The sequence below is a fragment of the Oncorhynchus nerka genome, linkage group LG9b (genome assembly GCF_034236695.1).
Source record: "Oncorhynchus nerka isolate Pitt River linkage group LG9b, Oner_Uvic_2.0, whole genome shotgun sequence".
In the NCBI taxonomy this organism is placed as follows: Eukaryota; Metazoa; Chordata; class Actinopteri; order Salmoniformes; family Salmonidae; genus Oncorhynchus; species Oncorhynchus nerka.
This window is the reverse complement of record NC_088424.1, coordinates 49,560,656-49,578,509: the sequence shown is the minus strand read 5'-3', so window position 1 is coordinate 49,578,509 and position 17,854 is coordinate 49,560,656. Positions and strand designations below refer to the sequence as shown.

Genomic DNA, 17,854 nt, shown 5'->3' with positions numbered 1-17,854 from the left:
GAGGGGAGGGGTGGCAGGTAGCCTAGTGGTTAGAGGGGAGGGGTGGCAGGTAGCCTAGTGGTTAGAGGGGAGGGGTGGCAGGTAGCCTAGTGGTTAGAGGGGAGGGGTGGCAGGTAGCCTAGTGGTTAGAGGGGAGGGGTGGCAGGTAGCCTAGTGGTTAGAGGGGAGGGGCGGCAGGTAGCCTAGTGGTTAGAGGGGAGGGGTGGCAGGTAGCCTAGTGGTTAGAGGGGAGGGGTGGCAGGTAGCCTAGTGGTTAGAGGGGAGGGGTGGCAGGTAGCCTAGTGGTTAGAGGGGAGGGGTGGCAGGTAGCCTAGTGGTTAGAGGGGAGGGGTGGCAGGTAGCCTAGTGGTTAGAGGGGAGGGGTGGCAGGTAGCCTAGTGGTTAGAGGGGAGGGGTGGCAGGTAGCCTAGTGGTTAGAGGGGAGGGGTGGCAGGTAGCCTAGTGGTTAGAGGGGAGGGGTGGCAGGTAGCCTAGTGGTTAGAGGGGAGGGGTGGCAGGTAGCCTAGTGGTTATAGGGGAGGGGTGGCAGGTAGCCTAGTGGTTAGAGGGGAGGGGCGGCAGGTAGCCTAGTGGTTAGAGGGGAGGGGTGGCAGGTAGCCTAGTGGTTAGAGGGGAGGGGTGGCAGGTAGCCTAGTGGTTAGAGGGGAGGGGTGGCAGGTAGCCTAGTGGTTAGAGGGGAGGGGTGGCAGGTAGCCTAGTGGTTATAGGGGAGGGGTGGCAGGTAGCCTAGTGGTTAGAGGGGAGGGGTGGCAGGTAGCCTAGTGGTTAGAGGGGAGGGGTGGCAGGTAGCCTAGTGGTTAGAGGGGAGGGGTGGCAGGTAGCCTAGTGGTTAGAGGGGAGGGGTGGCAGGTAGCCTAGTGGTTAGAGGGGAGGGGTGGCAGGTAGCCTAGTGGTTAGAGGGGAGGGGTGGCAGGTAGCCTAGTGGTTAGAGGGGAGGGGTGGCAGGTAGCCTAGTGGTTATAGGGGAGGGGTGGCAGGTAGCCTAGTGGTTAGAGGGGAGGGGTGGCAGGTAGCCTAGTGGTTAGAGGGGAGGGGTGGCAGGTAGCCTAGTGGTTATAGGGGAGGGGTGGCAGGTAGCCTAGTGGTTATAGGGGAGGGGTGGCAGGTAGCCTAGTGGTTAGAGGGGAGGGGCGGCAGGTAGCCTAGCGGTTAGAGGGGGGGGGGCAGGTAGCCTAGCGGTTAGAGGGGGGGGGGGCGGCAGGTAGCCTAGCGGTTAGAGGGGGGCGGCAGGTAGCCTAGCGGTTAGAGGGGGGCGGCAGGTAGCCTAGCGGTTAGAGGGGAGGGGTGGCAGGTAGCCTAGTGGTTAGAGGGGAGGGGTGGCAGGTAGCCTAGTGGTTAGAGGGGAGGGGTGGCAGGTAGCCTAGTGGTTATAGGGGAGGGGTGGCAGGTAGCCTAGTGGTTATAGGGGAGGGGTGGCAGGTAGCCTAGTGGTTAGAGGGGAGGGGTGGCAGGTAGCCTAGTGGTTAGAGGGGAGGGGCGGCAGGTAGCCTAGTGGTTATAGGGGAGGGGTGGCAGGTAGCCTAGTGGTTATAGGGGAGGGGTGGCAGGTAGCCTAGTGGTTAGAGGGGAGGGGCGGCAGGTAGCCTAGCGGTTAGAGGGGGGGCAGGTAGCCTAGCGGTTAGAGGGGGCGGCAGGTAGCCTAGCGGTTAGAGGGGGGGGCGGCAGGTAGCCTAGCGGTTAGAGGGGGCGGCAGGTAGCCTAGCGGTTAGAGGGGGGGCAGGTAGCCCAGCGGTTAGAGGGGGCGGCAGGTAGCCTAGCGGTTAGAGGGGGGCGGCAGGTAGCCTAGCGGTTAGAGTGGAGGGGGCGGCAGGTAGCCTAGCGGTTCGAGTGGAGGGGGCGGCCGGTAGCCTAGCGGTTCGAGGGTAGGGGGCGGCCGGTAGCCTAGCGGTTCGAGGGGGAGGGGGCGGCCGGTAGCCTAGCGGTTCGAGGGGGGGGGCCTAGGCCGGTGGAGCCTAGCCTAGCGTTCGAGTGGAGGGGGGCGGCAGGTAGCCTAGCGTTTCGAGTGGAGGGGGGGGGCAGGTAGCCTAGCGGTTCGAGTGGGGGGGGCGGCAGGTAGCCTAGCGGTTCGAGTGGAGGGGGCGGCAGGTAGCCTAGCGGTTCGCCCAGTGGAGGGGGGGGGCAGGTAGCCTAGCGGTTCGAGTGGGAGTGGAGGGGGGGTAGCGGCAGGTAGCCTAGCGGTTCGAGTGGAGGGGGCGGCAGGTAGCCTAGCGGTTCGAGTGGAGGGGGGGGCGGCAGGTAGCCTGGCTGGCTAGAGAGTCGGGGCGGCAGGTAGCCTAGCGGTTAGAGAGTCGGGGAGGCAGGTAGCCTAGTGGTTAGTGACCTAGTGGTTAGTGTAGGGCCAGTAACTGAAAGGTTGCTGGATCGAATACCTGAGCTGACAAGGTAAAAATCTGTCCTTCTGTCCCTAAACAAGACAGTTAAACAATTGTAAATAAGAATTTTTCTTAACTGACTTGCATAGTTGAAAAACAAAAAAATATACGGTTATTTGTGGCCCTAAATTGGTGATTTTAATTTTTTACATTTTTATTATCCACCTCAACTTGCTATTCAGACTGTTTCAAAAATACTTCCTAATTCCTCAGAGGATGATGAACAGGCTACTAGTGGATGTTGTTTTGCTGCTGCCTTGGCAGGAACTAATGGGGATCCATAATAAACCCCAGGAAGAGTAGCTGCTGCCTTGACAGGAACTAATGGGGATCCATAATAAACCCCAGGAAGAGTAGCTGCTGCCTTGGCAGGAACTAATGGGGATCCATAATAAACCCCAGGAAGAGTAGCTGCTGCCTTGACAGGAACTAATGGGGATCCATAATAAACCCCAGGAAGAGTAGCTGCTGCCTTGGCAGGAACTAATGGGGATCCATAATAAACCCCAGGAAGAGTAGCTGCTGCCTTGACTGGAACTAATGGGGATCCATAATAAACCCCAGGAAGAGTAGCTGCTGCCTTGACAGGAACTAATGGGGATCCATAATAAACCCCAGGAAGAGTAGCTGCTGCCTTGGCAACAGGAACTAATGGGGATCCATAATAAACCCCAGGAAGAGTAGCTGCTGCCTTGACAGGAACTAATGGGGATCCATAATAAACCCCAGGAAGAGTAGCTGCTGCCTTGGCAGGAACTAATGGGGATCCATAATAAACCCCAGGAAGAGTAGCTGCTGCCTTGACAGGAACTAATAGGGATCCATAATAAACCCCAGGAAGAGTAGCTGCTGCCTTGGCAGGAACTAATGGGGATCCATAATAAACCCCAGGAAGAGTAGCTGCTGCCTTGGCAACAGGAACTAATGGGGATCCATAATAAACCCCAGGAAGAGTAGCTGCTGCCTTGACAGGAACTAATGGGGATCCATAATAAACCCCAGGAAGAGTAGCTGCTGCCTTGACAGGAACTAATGGGGATCCATAATAAACCCCAGGAAGAGTAGCTGCTGCCTTGACAGGAACTAATGGGGATCCATAATAAACCCCAGGAAGAGTAGCTGCTGCCTTGACAGGAACTAATGGGGATCCATAATAAACCCCAGGAAGAGTAGCTGCTGCCTTGACAGGAACTAAATAAACTAAATTTAAGACTTATAGCGTAAATCAAGAACTCTGTTTTTTGCTGACGTGTGTGTGAGTGTGTGACAGTTTGTTTTGAATCTATTACAGTAATGCTCCAGCCCTTCGACTACGACCCCAACGAGAAGAGCAAACACAAATTCATGGTCCAGAGTATCTTTGCTCCTCCTAATGTGGCTGAGATGGATGCAATGGTGAGTAATTCTACCTTACTGTCATCTACATCTGACCCTACGAGGTCTGGACTACTGCTGCTTTTCTGTATCCATCTGTATCCACCTGGTGTCCCAGGTGTAAATCTATCCCTGATTACAAGGGAAGAAGGGAAAATAAATAAGGTATTGGAACTGGCTTTGATGTCACACCCCATTGTATTATCTGTGACTTAACCCAGTCATGGTAGTTTTCCCCTCTAGTCCAGTAGAGGGCAGCAACAGAGTCATGGTGGTTAATTCCCCTCTTGTCCAGTAGAGGGCAGCAACAGTCATGGTGGTTTTCCCCTTCTCGTCCAGTAGAGGGCAGCAAACAGAGTCATGGTGGTTTTCCCCTCTCGTCCAGTAGAGGGCAGCAACAGTCATGGTGGTTTTCCCCCTCTCGTCCAGTAGAGGGCAGCAACAGAGTCATGGTAGTTTTCCCCTCGTCCAGTAGAGGGCAGCAACAGAGTCATGGTAGTTTCCCCTTCTCGTCCAGTAGAGGGCAGCAACAGAGTCATGGTGGTTAATTCCCTTCTCGTCCAGTAGAGGGCAGCAACAGTCATGGTCTTTTTCCCCCTGTCAAAACCAAGCCCATTCTCTGAATCTCTCTCTAATACTACAGTTAGCGCTGGTGTTGATCTCCTCACAGAACCTCACAGTGACGACAAGTACAGGAAAGATGTCTACAGAGCTTTAGTGTTTGGCTAAGAGCTGAATAGTTGAATAATGATGTGATAGTTCGTTGCCAGATTTTTCCTCCACCCGCCGTGGTGTGTGTGTGTGTGTGTGTGTGTGTGTGTGTGAGAGATGGTGTGTTAGTGTCTATGGAGTCCAGCTGCTAGTAGTTTAGTCTGATGAATAACATGTATTCCTCACTTCTCCTCCAGTGGAAAGATGTGAAACCTCATGACCTCATGGATTCCAAGCTGAGATGTGTATTCGACCTGCCTTCTGAAAACAATGAAGTGGTAAGTTGGAGGAGCATCAGCAGGACTTATGTGGGGAGTGGCCTGTGGGGAGGGGCCTGTGGAGAGGGGGAGGGGTCTGTGGGGAGGGGCCTGCGGGGAGGGGGAGGGGCCAGCGGAGAGGGGGAGGGGCCCGCGGAGAGGGGGAAACTAAAGTCAAAGGACAACAGGTTTGTGAGGGGGGGGGGGGGGGGAAAGACTGGTCTGGGTTTTAAGGTAGGTACTACTGCTGTACTGGAGTTTGTCCAATAGGAAAAGCACATTCTCCTTTTCTGTTTGCAAACATTTTGCTACGTCATCCCCTTGGTCAGGACAGGAGAAAGGCTAGTGCAGCAGAGTGGACCGGACAACAAGCTGTCTCCCTGTGACATGTCGTGTGTGTCCCCCATCCCCTTGTCCTGCCCTGTGACATGTTGTGTGTGTCCCCCATCCCCTTGTCCTCCCTGTGACATGTCGTGTGTGTCCCCCATCCCCTTGTCCTCCCTGTGACATGTCGTGTGTGTCCCCCATCCCCTTGTCCTCCCTGTGACATGTCGTGTGTGTCCCCCATCCCCTTGTCCTCCCTGTGACATGTTGTGTGTCCCCCATCCCCTTGTCCTGCCCTGTGACATGTTGTGTGTGTCCCCCATCCCCTTGTCCTCACTGTGACATGTCGTGTGTGTCCCCCATCCCCTTGTCCTCACTGTGACATGTCGTGTGTGTCCCCCATCCCTTGTCCTCCCTGTGACATGTCGTGTGTCCCCCATCCCCTTGTCCTCCCTGTGACATGTCGTGTGTGTCCCCCATCCCCTTGTCCTGCCTGTGACATGTCGTGTGTGTCCCCATCCCCTTGTCCTCCCTGTGACATGTCGTGTGTGTCCCCCATCCCTTGTCCTCCCTGTGACATGTCGTGTGTGTCCCCCATCCCTTGTCCTGCCCTGTGACATGTTGTGTGTGTCCCCCATCCCCTTGTCCTCCCTGTGACATGTCGTGTGTGTCCCCCATCCCTTGTCCTCCCTGTGACATGTCGTGTGTGTCCCCCCCATCCCCTTGTCCTCCCTGTGACATGTCGTGTGTGTCCCCATCCCCTTGTCCTCCCTGTGACATGTCGTGTGTGTCCCCCCTCCCTGTGATCCCTTGTCCTCCCTGTGACATGTCGTGTGTGTCCCCCATCCCTTGTCCTCCCTGTGACATGTCGTGTGTGTCCCCCCATCCCCTTGTCCTCCCTGTGACATGTCGTGTGTGTCCCCCATCCCCTTGTCCTCCCTGTGACATGTTGTGTGTCCCCCATCCCCTTGTCCTCCCTGTGACATGTTGTGTGTGTCCCCCATCCCCTTGTCCTCCCTGTGACATGTCGTGTGTGTCCCCCATCCCCTTGTCCTCCCTGTGACATGTCGTGTGTGTCCCCCATCCCCTTGTCCTCCCTGTGACATGTTGTGTGTCCCCCATCCCCTTGTCCTGCCCTGTGACATGTTGTGTGTGTCCCCCCATCCCCTTGTCCTCACTGTGACATGTCGTGTGTGTCCCCCCATCCCCTTGTCCTCACTGTGACATGTCGTGTGTGTCCCCCATCCCTTGTCCTCCCTGTGACATGTCGTGTGTCCCCCATCCCCTTGTCCTCCCTGTGACATGTTGTGTGTGTCCCCCATCCCCTTGTCCTCACTGTGACATGTCGTGTGTGTCCCCCCATCCCCTTGTCCTCCCTGTGACATGTCGTGTGTGTCCCCCATCCCCTTGTCCTCCCTGTGACATGTCGTGTGTGTCCCCCATCCCCTTGTCCTCCCTGTGACATGTCGTCGTGTGTGCCCCCATCCCCTTGTCCTCCCTGTGACATGTTGTGTGTGTCCCCCATCCCCTTGTCCTCCCTGTGACATGTCGTGTGTGTCCCCCATCCCTTGTCCTCCCTGTGAACTCTGTGTGTGTCCCCCATCCCCTTGTCCTCCCTGTGACATGTCGTGTGTGTCCCCCCATCCCCTTGTCCTTCACCTGTGAACTCTCGTGTGTGTCCCCCCATCCCCTTGTCCTCCCTGTGACATGTCGTGTGTGTCCCCCATCCCCTTGTCCTCCCTGTGACATGTCGTGTGTGTCCCCCATCCCCTTGTCCTCCCTGTGACATGTCGTGTGTGTCCCCCATCCCCTTGTCCTCCCTGTGACATGTCGTGTGTGTCCCCCATCCCCTTGTCCTCCCTGTGACACTGTGAACTCCTCCCTGTGACATGTCCCCCCCATCCCCTTGTCCTCCCTGTGACATGTCGTGTGTGTCCCCCATCCCCTTGTCCTTCACTGTGAACTCTTGTGTGTGTCCCCCATCCCCTTGTCCTCCCTGTGACATGTCGTGTGTGTCCCCCATCCCCTTGTCCTCCCTGTGACATGTCGTGTGTGTCCCCCATCCCCTTGTCCTGCCTGTGACATGTCGTGTGTGTCCCCCATCCCCTTGTCCTCCCTGTGACATGTCGTGTGTGTCCCCCATCCCCTTGTCCTCCCTGTGACATGTCGTGTGTGTCCCCCCATCCCTTGTCCTGCCCTGTGACATGTTGTGTGTGTCCCCCATCCCCTTGTCCTCCCTGTGACATGTGTGTGTCCCCCCATCCCCTTGTCCTCCCTGTGTGTGTCCCCCATCCCTTGTCCTCCCTGTGACATGTCGTGTGTGTCCCCCCATCCCTTGTCCTCCCTGTGACATGTTGTGTGTGTCCCCCATCCCCTTGTCCTCACTGTGACATGTTGTGTGTGTCCCCCATCCCCTTGTCCTCACTGTGACATGTTGTGTGTGTCCCCCCATCCCCTTGTCCTCCCTGTGACATGTCGTGTGTGTCCCCCATCCCCTTGTCCTCACTGTGACATGTCGTGTGTGTCCCCCATCCCTTGTCCTCCCTGTGACATGTCGTGTGTGTCCCCCCATCCCCTTGTCCTCCCTGTGACATGTCGTGTGTGTCCCCCATCCCCTTGTCCTCCCTGTGACATGTCGTGTGTGTCCCCCATCCCCTTGTCCTCCCTGTGACATGTCGTGTGTGTCCCCCCATCCCCTTGTCCTCCCTGTGACATGTCCTGTGTGTCCCCCATCCCCTTGTCCTCCCTGTGACATGTCCTGTGTGTCCCCCATCCCCTTGTCCTCCCTGTGACATGTCGTGTGTCCCCCATCCCCTTGTCCTCCCTGTGACATGTCGTGTGTCCCCCCATCCCCTTGTCCTCCCTGTGACATGTTGTGTGTCCCCCATCCCCTTGTCCTCCCTGTGACATGTTGTGTGTGTCCCCCATCCCCTTGTCCTCCCTGTGACATGTCGTGTGTGTCCCCCATCCCCTTGTCCTGCCCTGTGACATGTCGTGTGTGTCCCCCATCCCCTTGTCCTCCCTGTGACATGTCGTGTGTGTCCCCCATCCCCTTGTCCTCCCTGTGACATGTCGTGTGTGTCCCCCATCCCCTGGTCCTGCCCTGTGACATGTTGTGTGTGTCCCCCATCCCTTGTCCTCCCTGTGACATGTCGTGTGTGTCCCCCATCCCCTTGTCCTCCCTGTGACATGTCGTGTGTGTCCCCCATCCCCTTGTCCTCCCTGTGACATGTCGTTGACTGTTCACGGACCTAAACCCACATCTAACTATTGACGGGACGTTCCCTCCCTGGTGCCTGTGAAGAGCGTCCTCTATCTGCCTCCAGCCTGGACCAGACACACAAGCTGCATGCCAAATTACCCCATGTTCTCAATATAGTGCGTGACTTTTTCATCAGGGCCCATATAAGGCAACAGACTCTGCTTCCTCTGTCGTACGTACGGCCTCCTAATCAAACAGTACTCGTTTTCTTTCATAGAACAATTATTTGATTTGAGCCCGGATGTGGTAAGCACTTTAGAGATTGTTTCATTGCAGGCGAATTCAAGTAAGCATCAGATAAAACGCGTACTGTTTGAACCCCTCTCTCTAAGCATCAGGTAAAACACATACTGTTTGAACCCCACTCACTCTCTAAGCATCAGATAAAACGCGTACTGTTTGAACCCCACTCTCTCTCTAAGCATCAGGTAAAACACGTACTGTTTGAACCCAACTCTCTCTCTAAGCATCAGATAAAACACGTACTGTTTGAACCCCACTCTCTAAGCATCAGATAAAACACGTACTGTTTGAACCCCACTCTCTCTAAGCATCAGATAAAACACGTACTGTTTGAACCCCTCTCTCTAAGCATCAGATAAAACACGTACTGTTTGAACCCCACTCTCTCTAAGCATCAGATAAAACACGTACTGTTTGAACCCCTCTCTCTCTAAGCATCAGATAAAACACGTACTGTTTGAACCCCACTCTCTCTAAGCATCAGATAAAACACGTACTGTTTGAACCCCTCTCTCTCTAAGCATCAGATAAAACACGTACTGTTTGAACCCCACTCTCTCTAAGCATCAGATAAAACACGTACTGTTTGAACCCCACTCTCTCTAAGCATCAGATAAAACACGTACTGTTTGAACCCCTCTCTCTAAGCATCAGGTAAAACACGTACTGTTTGAACCCCTCTCTCTCTAAGCATCAGATAAAACGCGTACTGTTTGAACCCCTCTCTCTAAGCATCAGGTAAAACGCGTACTGTTTGAACCCCTCTCTCTAAGCATCAGATAAAACGTGTACTGTTTGAACCCTGGTCTCCTAACCTCCAGCCCCTAACTGATCTGGGACCAGGCTAAGGACACTCTGCTGCTGGGTTTCTGTTTAGTGGTTTTCCCTTAAACGTCTGCCAATGACACCCTATTCCCTATAAACAGTGCACTACTTGTGACTAGAGCCCTTTGAAGTCCTGGTCAGTAGTGCACTTAATATAGAAGGGTGCCATTTGTGATGCTGCGGACTTAGTGGTTTCTCTCTCTCTCTCCGTTGTCCTTTTCTCCAGATCGACGTGGAGTTGAGCAGCAGCGCGACGGCTCCCGTGCAGAACTCGTCCAAGGCTTCTCCCGTGCAGAACTCGTCCAAGGCTTCTCCCGTGCAGAACTCATCCAAGGCTTCTCCCGTGCTGACAGCGGCGAAGACCGCCAGCGTCTCGACCAACGGCTCCGAGATGAGGAAACTAACAGAGGAATGCAGGAGACTTCAGGCTGAGATGGACAAGCTGACCGGCGAAAACCGTCAACTCAAGGTTAGGTTCTCTCTGCTGTAGAGACGGCTTAGAGGTTCGACGTGGTTTCATTGCACACAACAGTACGATTATTAGTCAGGTTGGTATAAAAGAGTTCAATTAAAATCGTGCTTTGCAAGAAGAATCAATTCCCCAATAATCCAGTTGACATGGACACATCAGGCTACCTGATGGGACTTGAATAAATGCAGAAAATCAACGTTCTCCCACAGCGACCATGTTATTTTTGCGTACCCTATTTCTCTACGTCTCTGTGTATATAGTGTATTTTTTTAATTTGACTTTTGCTTATTTTAATACTGAATGTTATCAGCTCTCCAACCAAAATCTAATATTAGATAAAGGGGAACCTGAGTTTACAAATAACACAAAACATCTATACTTATTTGATTTCATGAACAACGTTATGAAATACCCAACTCCCCTGTGTGAATGCCCCCTTACACTCAATAACTGGTTGTGCCACCTTTAACTGCACTGACTAAAACCAACCACTTCCTGGTACTGTATGACCACTTCCTGTAGTTGTTGGATCAGTCTCTCACCTCGCTGTGGAGGAATTTTGACCCACTCTTCCATGCAGAACTGCATTAAGTGAAGAACAGATGTGTGTTTTTCCGCATGACCTGCTCGTTTCAAGGCCTTTACTTGGCTCATCGCGCTCTAGCGACTCTTTGTGGCGTGCCTGGCGCCTGCAAGCTGACTCCGGTAGTCAGTTGAACGGGTATGGCTGGCTTCCAGTGTGAAGGGGAGTGGTTTGGTGGGTCATGTTTCGGAGGACGCGTGACTTCGCTGTTAGCAGCGAAGGGTTTTGATATGTGCACCCCTGTTTCCCACACTCTCCTCTCTCTCTCACCTCTCTCTCTCCTCTCTCTCTCTCTCTCTCTCTCTCTCTCTCTCTCTCACCTCTCTCTCTCACCTCTCTCTCTCACCTCTCTCTCTCTCTCCTCTCTCTCTCTCACCTCTCCTCTCTCACCTCTCTCTTTCTCCTCTCTCTCTCCATCTCCCTTCAAGGACGACGGTGTTAGAATGAGAAGGGCTGCCCAGCGTTCTGACCACATGACATCAAACCAGACGGGCTCCTCCTCCTCCATGATGCAACAGACGACCGCCGCCTCCCTCCCCGCTCTCCTCGTTGTCATAGCAGCCGTCTTCATCGGATTCTTCATCGGGAAGTTCATCTTGTAAACTGGAGCTGGCTCTGAAATGACACCTTATTTTCTATTTTGTGCACAATTTTTTGTTGTTGTTGAGCAGAACCGATAGGGAGTCCCATAGGGGCCACTGGTTCAAAGTAGGGCACTACATAGGGAATAGGGTGCCATTTCGGACAGCGCGCCCTGGGAGACGCAAGACGCCTGCCGTATCTAATGACAAACCCTCGGCTCCTGAATCAAAAGGCCGAAAGGGTGGAACTGACTAACCAAGAAGGAAAAGACTTTGTGTTGACTTTGCCATATCAGAAGTAGTGCTCTGTCTGTACAGCCCCCACTGCCTTTCTACAAGCCTTTACACATGGTTAGTGTACACACAGAGGAGAGAGAGGAAAGGAAAGGAAGGAAGGAAGATAACGAAAAAGATGGTTCCGTTTTAGTTTTTTTCTGCTTTGTTTTTGATGGATGGACAGACAGCCTAAGTGCAAGGTATGAGATGGACGTACCAAATAGCACCTTATTCCCTGCATAGTACACTACTTCTAATGGTCCTGGTCAACAGTAGTGCACTACCCAAGGAATAGGATGCCTTTTGGGGACACACAGGAAGTGGTACACTATCAATCAACACAGAGGACAGTTTATGACGTGCCTAGGCCCTGTTAGAGTACTTTAACGCACCGTTCCTACCTTACGAGGTAAGCATAGCTCCATTAGTGGTTAGATCGGTGAAAAGACCCCCCTATTACTTTATCCAATTCAGATCTGTGATTCCTTCAAGGAAGATGGGTAGGAAGGAACTTATGCATGATGGGTAGGAAGGGAACTTATGCATGATGGGTAGGAAGGAACTTATGCATGATGGGTAGGAAGGAACTTATGCATGATGGGTAGGAAGGAACTTATGCATGATGGGTAGGAAGGAACTTATGCATGATGGGTAGGAAGGAACTTATGCATGATGGGTAGGAAGGAACTTATGCATGATGGGTAGGAAGGAACTTATGCATGATGGGTAGGAAGGGAACTTATGGGTAGGAAGGGAACATGCATGATGGGTAGGAAGGGAACTTATGCATGATGGGTAGGAAGGAACTTATGCATGATGGGTAGGAAGGAACTTATGCATGATGGGTAGGAAGGAACTTATGCATGATGGGTAGGAAGGAACTTATGCATGATGGGTAGGAAGGAACTTATGCATGATGGGTAGGAAGGAACTTATGCATGATGGGTAGGAAGGAACTTATGCATGATGGGTAGGAAGGAACTTATGCATGATGGGTAGGAAGGAACTTATGCATGATGGGTAGGAAGGAACTTATGCATGATGGGTAGGAAGGAACTTATGCATGATGGGTAGGAAGGAACTTATGCATGATGGGTAGGAAGGAACTTATGCATGATGGGTAGGAAGGAACTTATGCATGATGGGTAGGAGGGAACTATGCATGATGGGTAGGAGGGAACTATGCATGATGGGTAGGAAGGGAACTATGCATGATGGGTAGGAAGGGAACTATGCATGATGGGTAGGAGGGAACTATGCATGATGGGTAGGAAGGGAACTATGCATGATGGGTAGGAAGGAACTATGCATGATGGGTAGGAAGGGAACTATGCATTTCTTAAGTATTGGAACACGGTCCTAGTCACCATGGGGGCATGAAGCAGTTGAATAAACCAATCGTCCTCTCTCCCTCTTTTTTTAATTATAAAAAAAAATAGTACTTGAATGAAATGTTATTTTAATCCTTTTTTTTAAGCTAAAAAGGAGAGAAGTACTTCTTCCGTTGTCCAAACACAGACCACCTCGCTACTTAATGCAGTATCGCCTCTGATTTAGTCCGTACAAAATGGTACTCCTATTTCCTGTATAATGTCCTGCTTTTCACCAGTAGGGGGATCTGGTATAAAGTAGTGCACTAAATGGCTGGATGGATATATGGACGGACGGATAGATGGGGTGTCATTTGGGACGGAGACGTCGACTACTTGATTTGTTCAGTTTAGTAAGTTCTCTACTTTTTCTCTGGGAAATGTTTCTAGTCCATCTGGGACATAGGTCCTTCCCTACTTCCTGTCCAATCCTATCCCTACTTCCTGTCCAATCCTATCCCCACTTCCTGTCCAATCCTATCCCCACTTCCTGTCCAATCCTATCCCCACTTCCTGTCCAATCCTTTCCCCACTTCCTGTCCAATCCTATCCCCACTTCCTGTCCAATCCTATCCCTGACGATACGAATGCAGACTTTATTATTATTATTGTTTTTCTCATCATATTACACCCCTCCTTACCTTCTGAGGCAAATGTTCTTAACCCCGTCCCTCCCATGGTATTAAGCATTGAAGAAATAAAACTGAAAACAATGTTGGTTTTGATGGCCATCTTCTTGCGGAGTCTCTTCAAATGTACAAGTCATACATCACAATGTAGCCGACATCTTTGTTTGCTGACCAATATCTAGATGAATATTGTTAATTGTTTGCTAATACAAACATCTATTCACCGGACCTAGCTCAGCCTTCTCCCCCGAGGCTAATTGACCGGACCTAGCTCGGCCTTGTCCCCCGAGGCTAATTGACCGGACCTAGCTCGGCCTTGTCCCCCGAGGCTAATTGACCGGACCTAGCTCGGCCTTGTCCCCCGAGGCTAATTGACCGGACCTAGCTCGGCCTTGTCCCCCGAGGCTAATTGACCGGACCTAGCTCGGCCTTGTCCCCCGAGGCTAATTGACCGGACCTTGCTCGGCCTTGTCCCCCGAGGCTAATTGACCGGACCTTGCTCGGCCTTGTCCCCCGAGGCTAATTGACCGGACCTTGCTCGGCCTTGTCCCCCGAGGCTAATTGACCGGACCTTGCTCGGCCTTGTCCCCCGAGGCTAATTGACCGGACCTTGCTCGGCCTTGTCCCCGAGGCTAATTGACCGGACCTTGCTCGGCCTTGTCCCCCGAGGCTAATTGACCGGACCTTGCTCGGCCTTGTCCCCCGAGGCTAATTGACCGGACCTTGCTCGGCCTTGTCCCCCGAGGCTAATTGACCGGACCTAGCTCGGCCTTGTCCCCCGAGGCTAATTGCTACATACAGTGCATTTGAAAGGTTTTCAGATCCCTTTTTCCACATTTTGTTACGTTAAAGCCTGATTCTAAAATTGATATTTCGCTCATCAATCTACACACAATACCTCATGATGTTTGGCTGGGGTAGGCCGTCATTGTAAATAAGAATTTATTTATAGAATTTTGTTCTTAACGGATTTGCCTAGTTAAATAAAAGTTCAAATCCCACTGTGGTAATTGCATAGGGGCAACACAAAAAAAAGTCATAAATATTACTCCACATTTAAGGACACCTCTTTCCATGACAGACTGACCAGGTGAAAGCTATGATCCCTTATTGATGTTACTTTCAAATCGATGTAGATGAAGGGGAGGAGACTGGTTAAAGAAGGATTTTTAAGCCTTGAGACATGGATTGGGTATGTGTGTCAAATATTAAAAGTGCCTTTGAACAGGGTATGGTAGTAGGTGCCAGGAGCACCGGTTTGTGTCAAGAACTGCAACGCTGCTGGTTTTTTTCACACTCAAAAGTTTCCTGTTTTTATCAAGAATGATCCACCACACAAATGACATCCAGCCTTCTTGACACAACTGTGGGGAAGCACTGGAGTCAACATGGACCAGCATCCCTATGGAAGCATCGGAGTCAACATGGACCAGCATCCCTGTGGAAGCATCGGAGTCAACATGGACCAGCATCCCTGTGGAAGCATCGGAGTCCACATGGACCAGCATCCCTGTGGAAGCATCGGAGTCAACATGGACCAGCATCCCTGTGGAAGCATCGGAGTCAACATGGACCAGCATCCCTGTGGAAACGCTTTCAACACATTCTAGTGGGACTCTGAAACCACTGAGCCTCAGTAAGAAGATTTCCTGGTAACCTATTCTGTGGAAGCCCATTCATCAATCGAGTATCACCGTTTTTATCAACCAAATATCTTGTTGGTGTTCATTTAGGGTGAGATCAAGGCCTGTGTTCATAAAATGTACTGATCTAGGACCAGTTTGTTCTTTAAGATCTTAACACAAGCTTTGACCTAATAACATGGCCAGTGGTGGGGGAAAAAGTACTCCATTGTCATACTTGAGTAAAAGTAAAGATACCTTAATAGAAAATGACTCAAGTAAAATACTACTAGAGTAAAAGTATTTGGTTTTAAATAGGCCCGTGCTCCAGCAGGTATATCTCTCTGGTCACCCCAAAAGCCAACACTTCCTTTGGCTGCCTTTCCTTCCAGTTCTCAGCTGCCAATGACTGGAATGAACTGCAAAAATCACTGAAGGTTTTGTCTCCCTCTCTAACTTTAAGTATCAGCTGTCAGAGCAGCTTACCGATCACTGTACCTGTACACAGCCCATCTGTAAATAGCCCACCCAACTACCTCATCCCCATATTGTTACTTATCCTCTTGCTCTTTTGCACCCCAATATCTCTACTTGCACATCATCTTCTGCACATCTATCATTCCAGTGTTAATGCTAAATTGTAATTATTTTTGTCTCTAAGGCAATAAATAGGCCATACCTCCCTACATTTGCACACACTGTACATAGATTTTTCTATTGTGTTATTGACTGTATGTTTGGTTGTGTTATTCTGTTGTTTGTGTCGCACTGCTTTGCTTTATCTTGGCCAGGTCGCAGTTGTAAATGAGAACTTGTTCTCAACTGGCCTACCTCGTGAAATAAAAATACTTAAGTATCAAAAATAAATGTACGAATAATTTAAAATTCTGTATATTAAGCAAACCAGACGGCACAATTCTTTTTGTTTTACGGATGGCACACTCCAACACTCAGACGACATTTAAAAACAAAGCATTTGTGTTTAGTGAGTCCTCCAGATCAGAGGCAGTAGGGATAACCAGGGATGTTCTCTGTTTAGTGAGTCCTCCAGATCAGAGGCAGTAGGGATAACCAGGGATGTTCTCTGTTTAGTGAGTCCTCCAGATGAGAGGCAGTAGGGATAACCAGGGATGTTCTCTGTTTAGTGAGTCCTCCAGATCAGAGGCTAGTAGGGATAACCAGGGATGTTCTCTGTTTAGTGAGTCCTCCAGATCAGAGGCAGTAGGGATGACCAGGGATGTTCTCTGTTTAGTGAGTCCTCCAGATCAGAGGCAGTAGGGATGACCAGGGATGTTCTCTGTTTAGTGAGTCCTCCAGATCAGAGGCTAGTAGGGATAACCAGGGATGTTCTCTGTTTAGTGAGTCCTCCAGATCAGAGGCAGTAGGGATAACCAGGGATGTTCTCTGTTTAGTGAGTCCTCCAGATCAGAGGCTAGTAGGGATAACCAGGGATGTTCTCTGTTTAGTGAGTCCTCCAGATCAGAGGCAGTAGGGATGACCAGGGATGTTCTCTGTTTAGTGAGTCCTCCAGATCAGAGGCAGTAGGGATGACCAGGGATGTTCTCTGTTTAGTGAGTCCTCCAGATCAGAGGCTAGTAGGGATAACCAGGGATGTTCTCTGTTTAGTGAGTCCTCCATATCAGAGACAGTAGGGATGACCAGGGATGTTCTCTGTTTAGTGAGTCCTCCAGATCAGAGACAGTAGGGATGACCAGGGATGTTCTCTGTTTAGTGAGTCCTCCAGATCAGAGGCAGTAGGGATGACCAGGGATGTTCTCTGTTTAGTGAGTCCTCCAGATCAGAGACAGTAGGGATGACCAGGGATGTTCTCTGTTTAGTGAGTCCTCCAGATCAGAGGCAGTAGGGATGACCAGGGATGTTCTCTGTTTAGTGAGTCCTCCAGATCAGAGGCTAGTAGGGATGACCAGGGATGTTCTCTGTTTAGTGAGTCCTCCAGATCAGAGACAGTAGGGATGACCAGGGATGTTCTCTGTTTAGTGAGTCCTCCATATCAGAGGCTAGTAGGGATAACCAGGGATGTTCTCTGTTTAGTGAGTCCTCCAGATCAGAGACAGTAGGGATAACCAGGGATGTTCTCTGTTTAGTGAGTCCTCCAGATCAGAGGCAGTAGGGATGACCAGGGATGTTCTCTGTTTAGTGAGTCCTCCAGATCAGATCAGAGACCGTAGGGATGACCAGGGATGTATGTACAAAAATGTATGGAGTAGAAAGTACATCATTTTCTTTAGGAATGTCAAAAATATAAATATAACATACAGATACCCCAAAAAACAACTTAAGCAAAAATACTTTAAAGTACCACTTAAGTACTTTACACCACATCCTAGATCAGCCCAGAGCTGTGTATAATGAAGACCTGATCCTAGATCAGTAGAGCTGTGGATAATGAAGACCTGATCCTAGATCAGCCCAGAGCTGTGGATAATGAAACCCTGATCCTAGATCAGCCCAGAGCTGTGGATAATGAAGACCTGATCCTAGATCAGCCCAGAGCTGTGGATAATGAAACCCTGATCCTAGATCAGCCCAGAGCTGTGGATAATGAAGACCTGATCCTAGATCAGCCCAGAGCTGTGGATAATGGAGAACTGATCCTAGATCAGCCCAGAGCTGTGGATAATGAAGACCTGATCCTAGATCAGCCCAGAGCTGTGGATAATGAAGACCTGATCCTAGATCAGCCCAGAGCTGTGGATAATGAAACCCTGATCCTAGATCAGCCCAGAGCTGTGGATAATGAAACCCTGATCCTAGATCAGCCCAGAGCTGTGGATAATGAAGACCTGATCCTAGATCAGTAGAGCTGTGGATAATGAAACCCTGATCCTAGATCAGCCCAGAGCTGTGGATAATGAAACCCTGATCCTAGATCAGCCCAGAGCTGTGGATAATGAAGACCTGATCCTAGATCAGCAGTACTACACTGAGAAGC

General features: G+C 51.0%; 1 protein-coding gene across 1 annotated transcript in view; it reads left to right on the top strand.

The window, feature by feature from the left end:
* The window catches only part of LOC115126302 (vesicle-associated membrane protein-associated protein A-like), a 37,579-nt gene extending 25,558 nt beyond the window's left edge, over nt 1-12,021 (top strand). The window contains exons 3-6 of the mRNA XM_065013804.1: nt 3,664-3,767; nt 4,655-4,735; nt 9,595-9,837; nt 10,852-12,021. Coding sequence (XP_064869876.1) covers nt 3,664-3,767; nt 4,655-4,735; nt 9,595-9,837; nt 10,852-11,025 — 602 coding nt within the window. The 3' untranslated portion in view covers nt 11,026-12,021. The remainder of the gene's footprint in view (nt 1-3,663; nt 3,768-4,654; nt 4,736-9,594; nt 9,838-10,851) is intronic.
* The last annotated feature ends 5,833 nt before the right edge of the window (nt 12,022-17,854 follow it).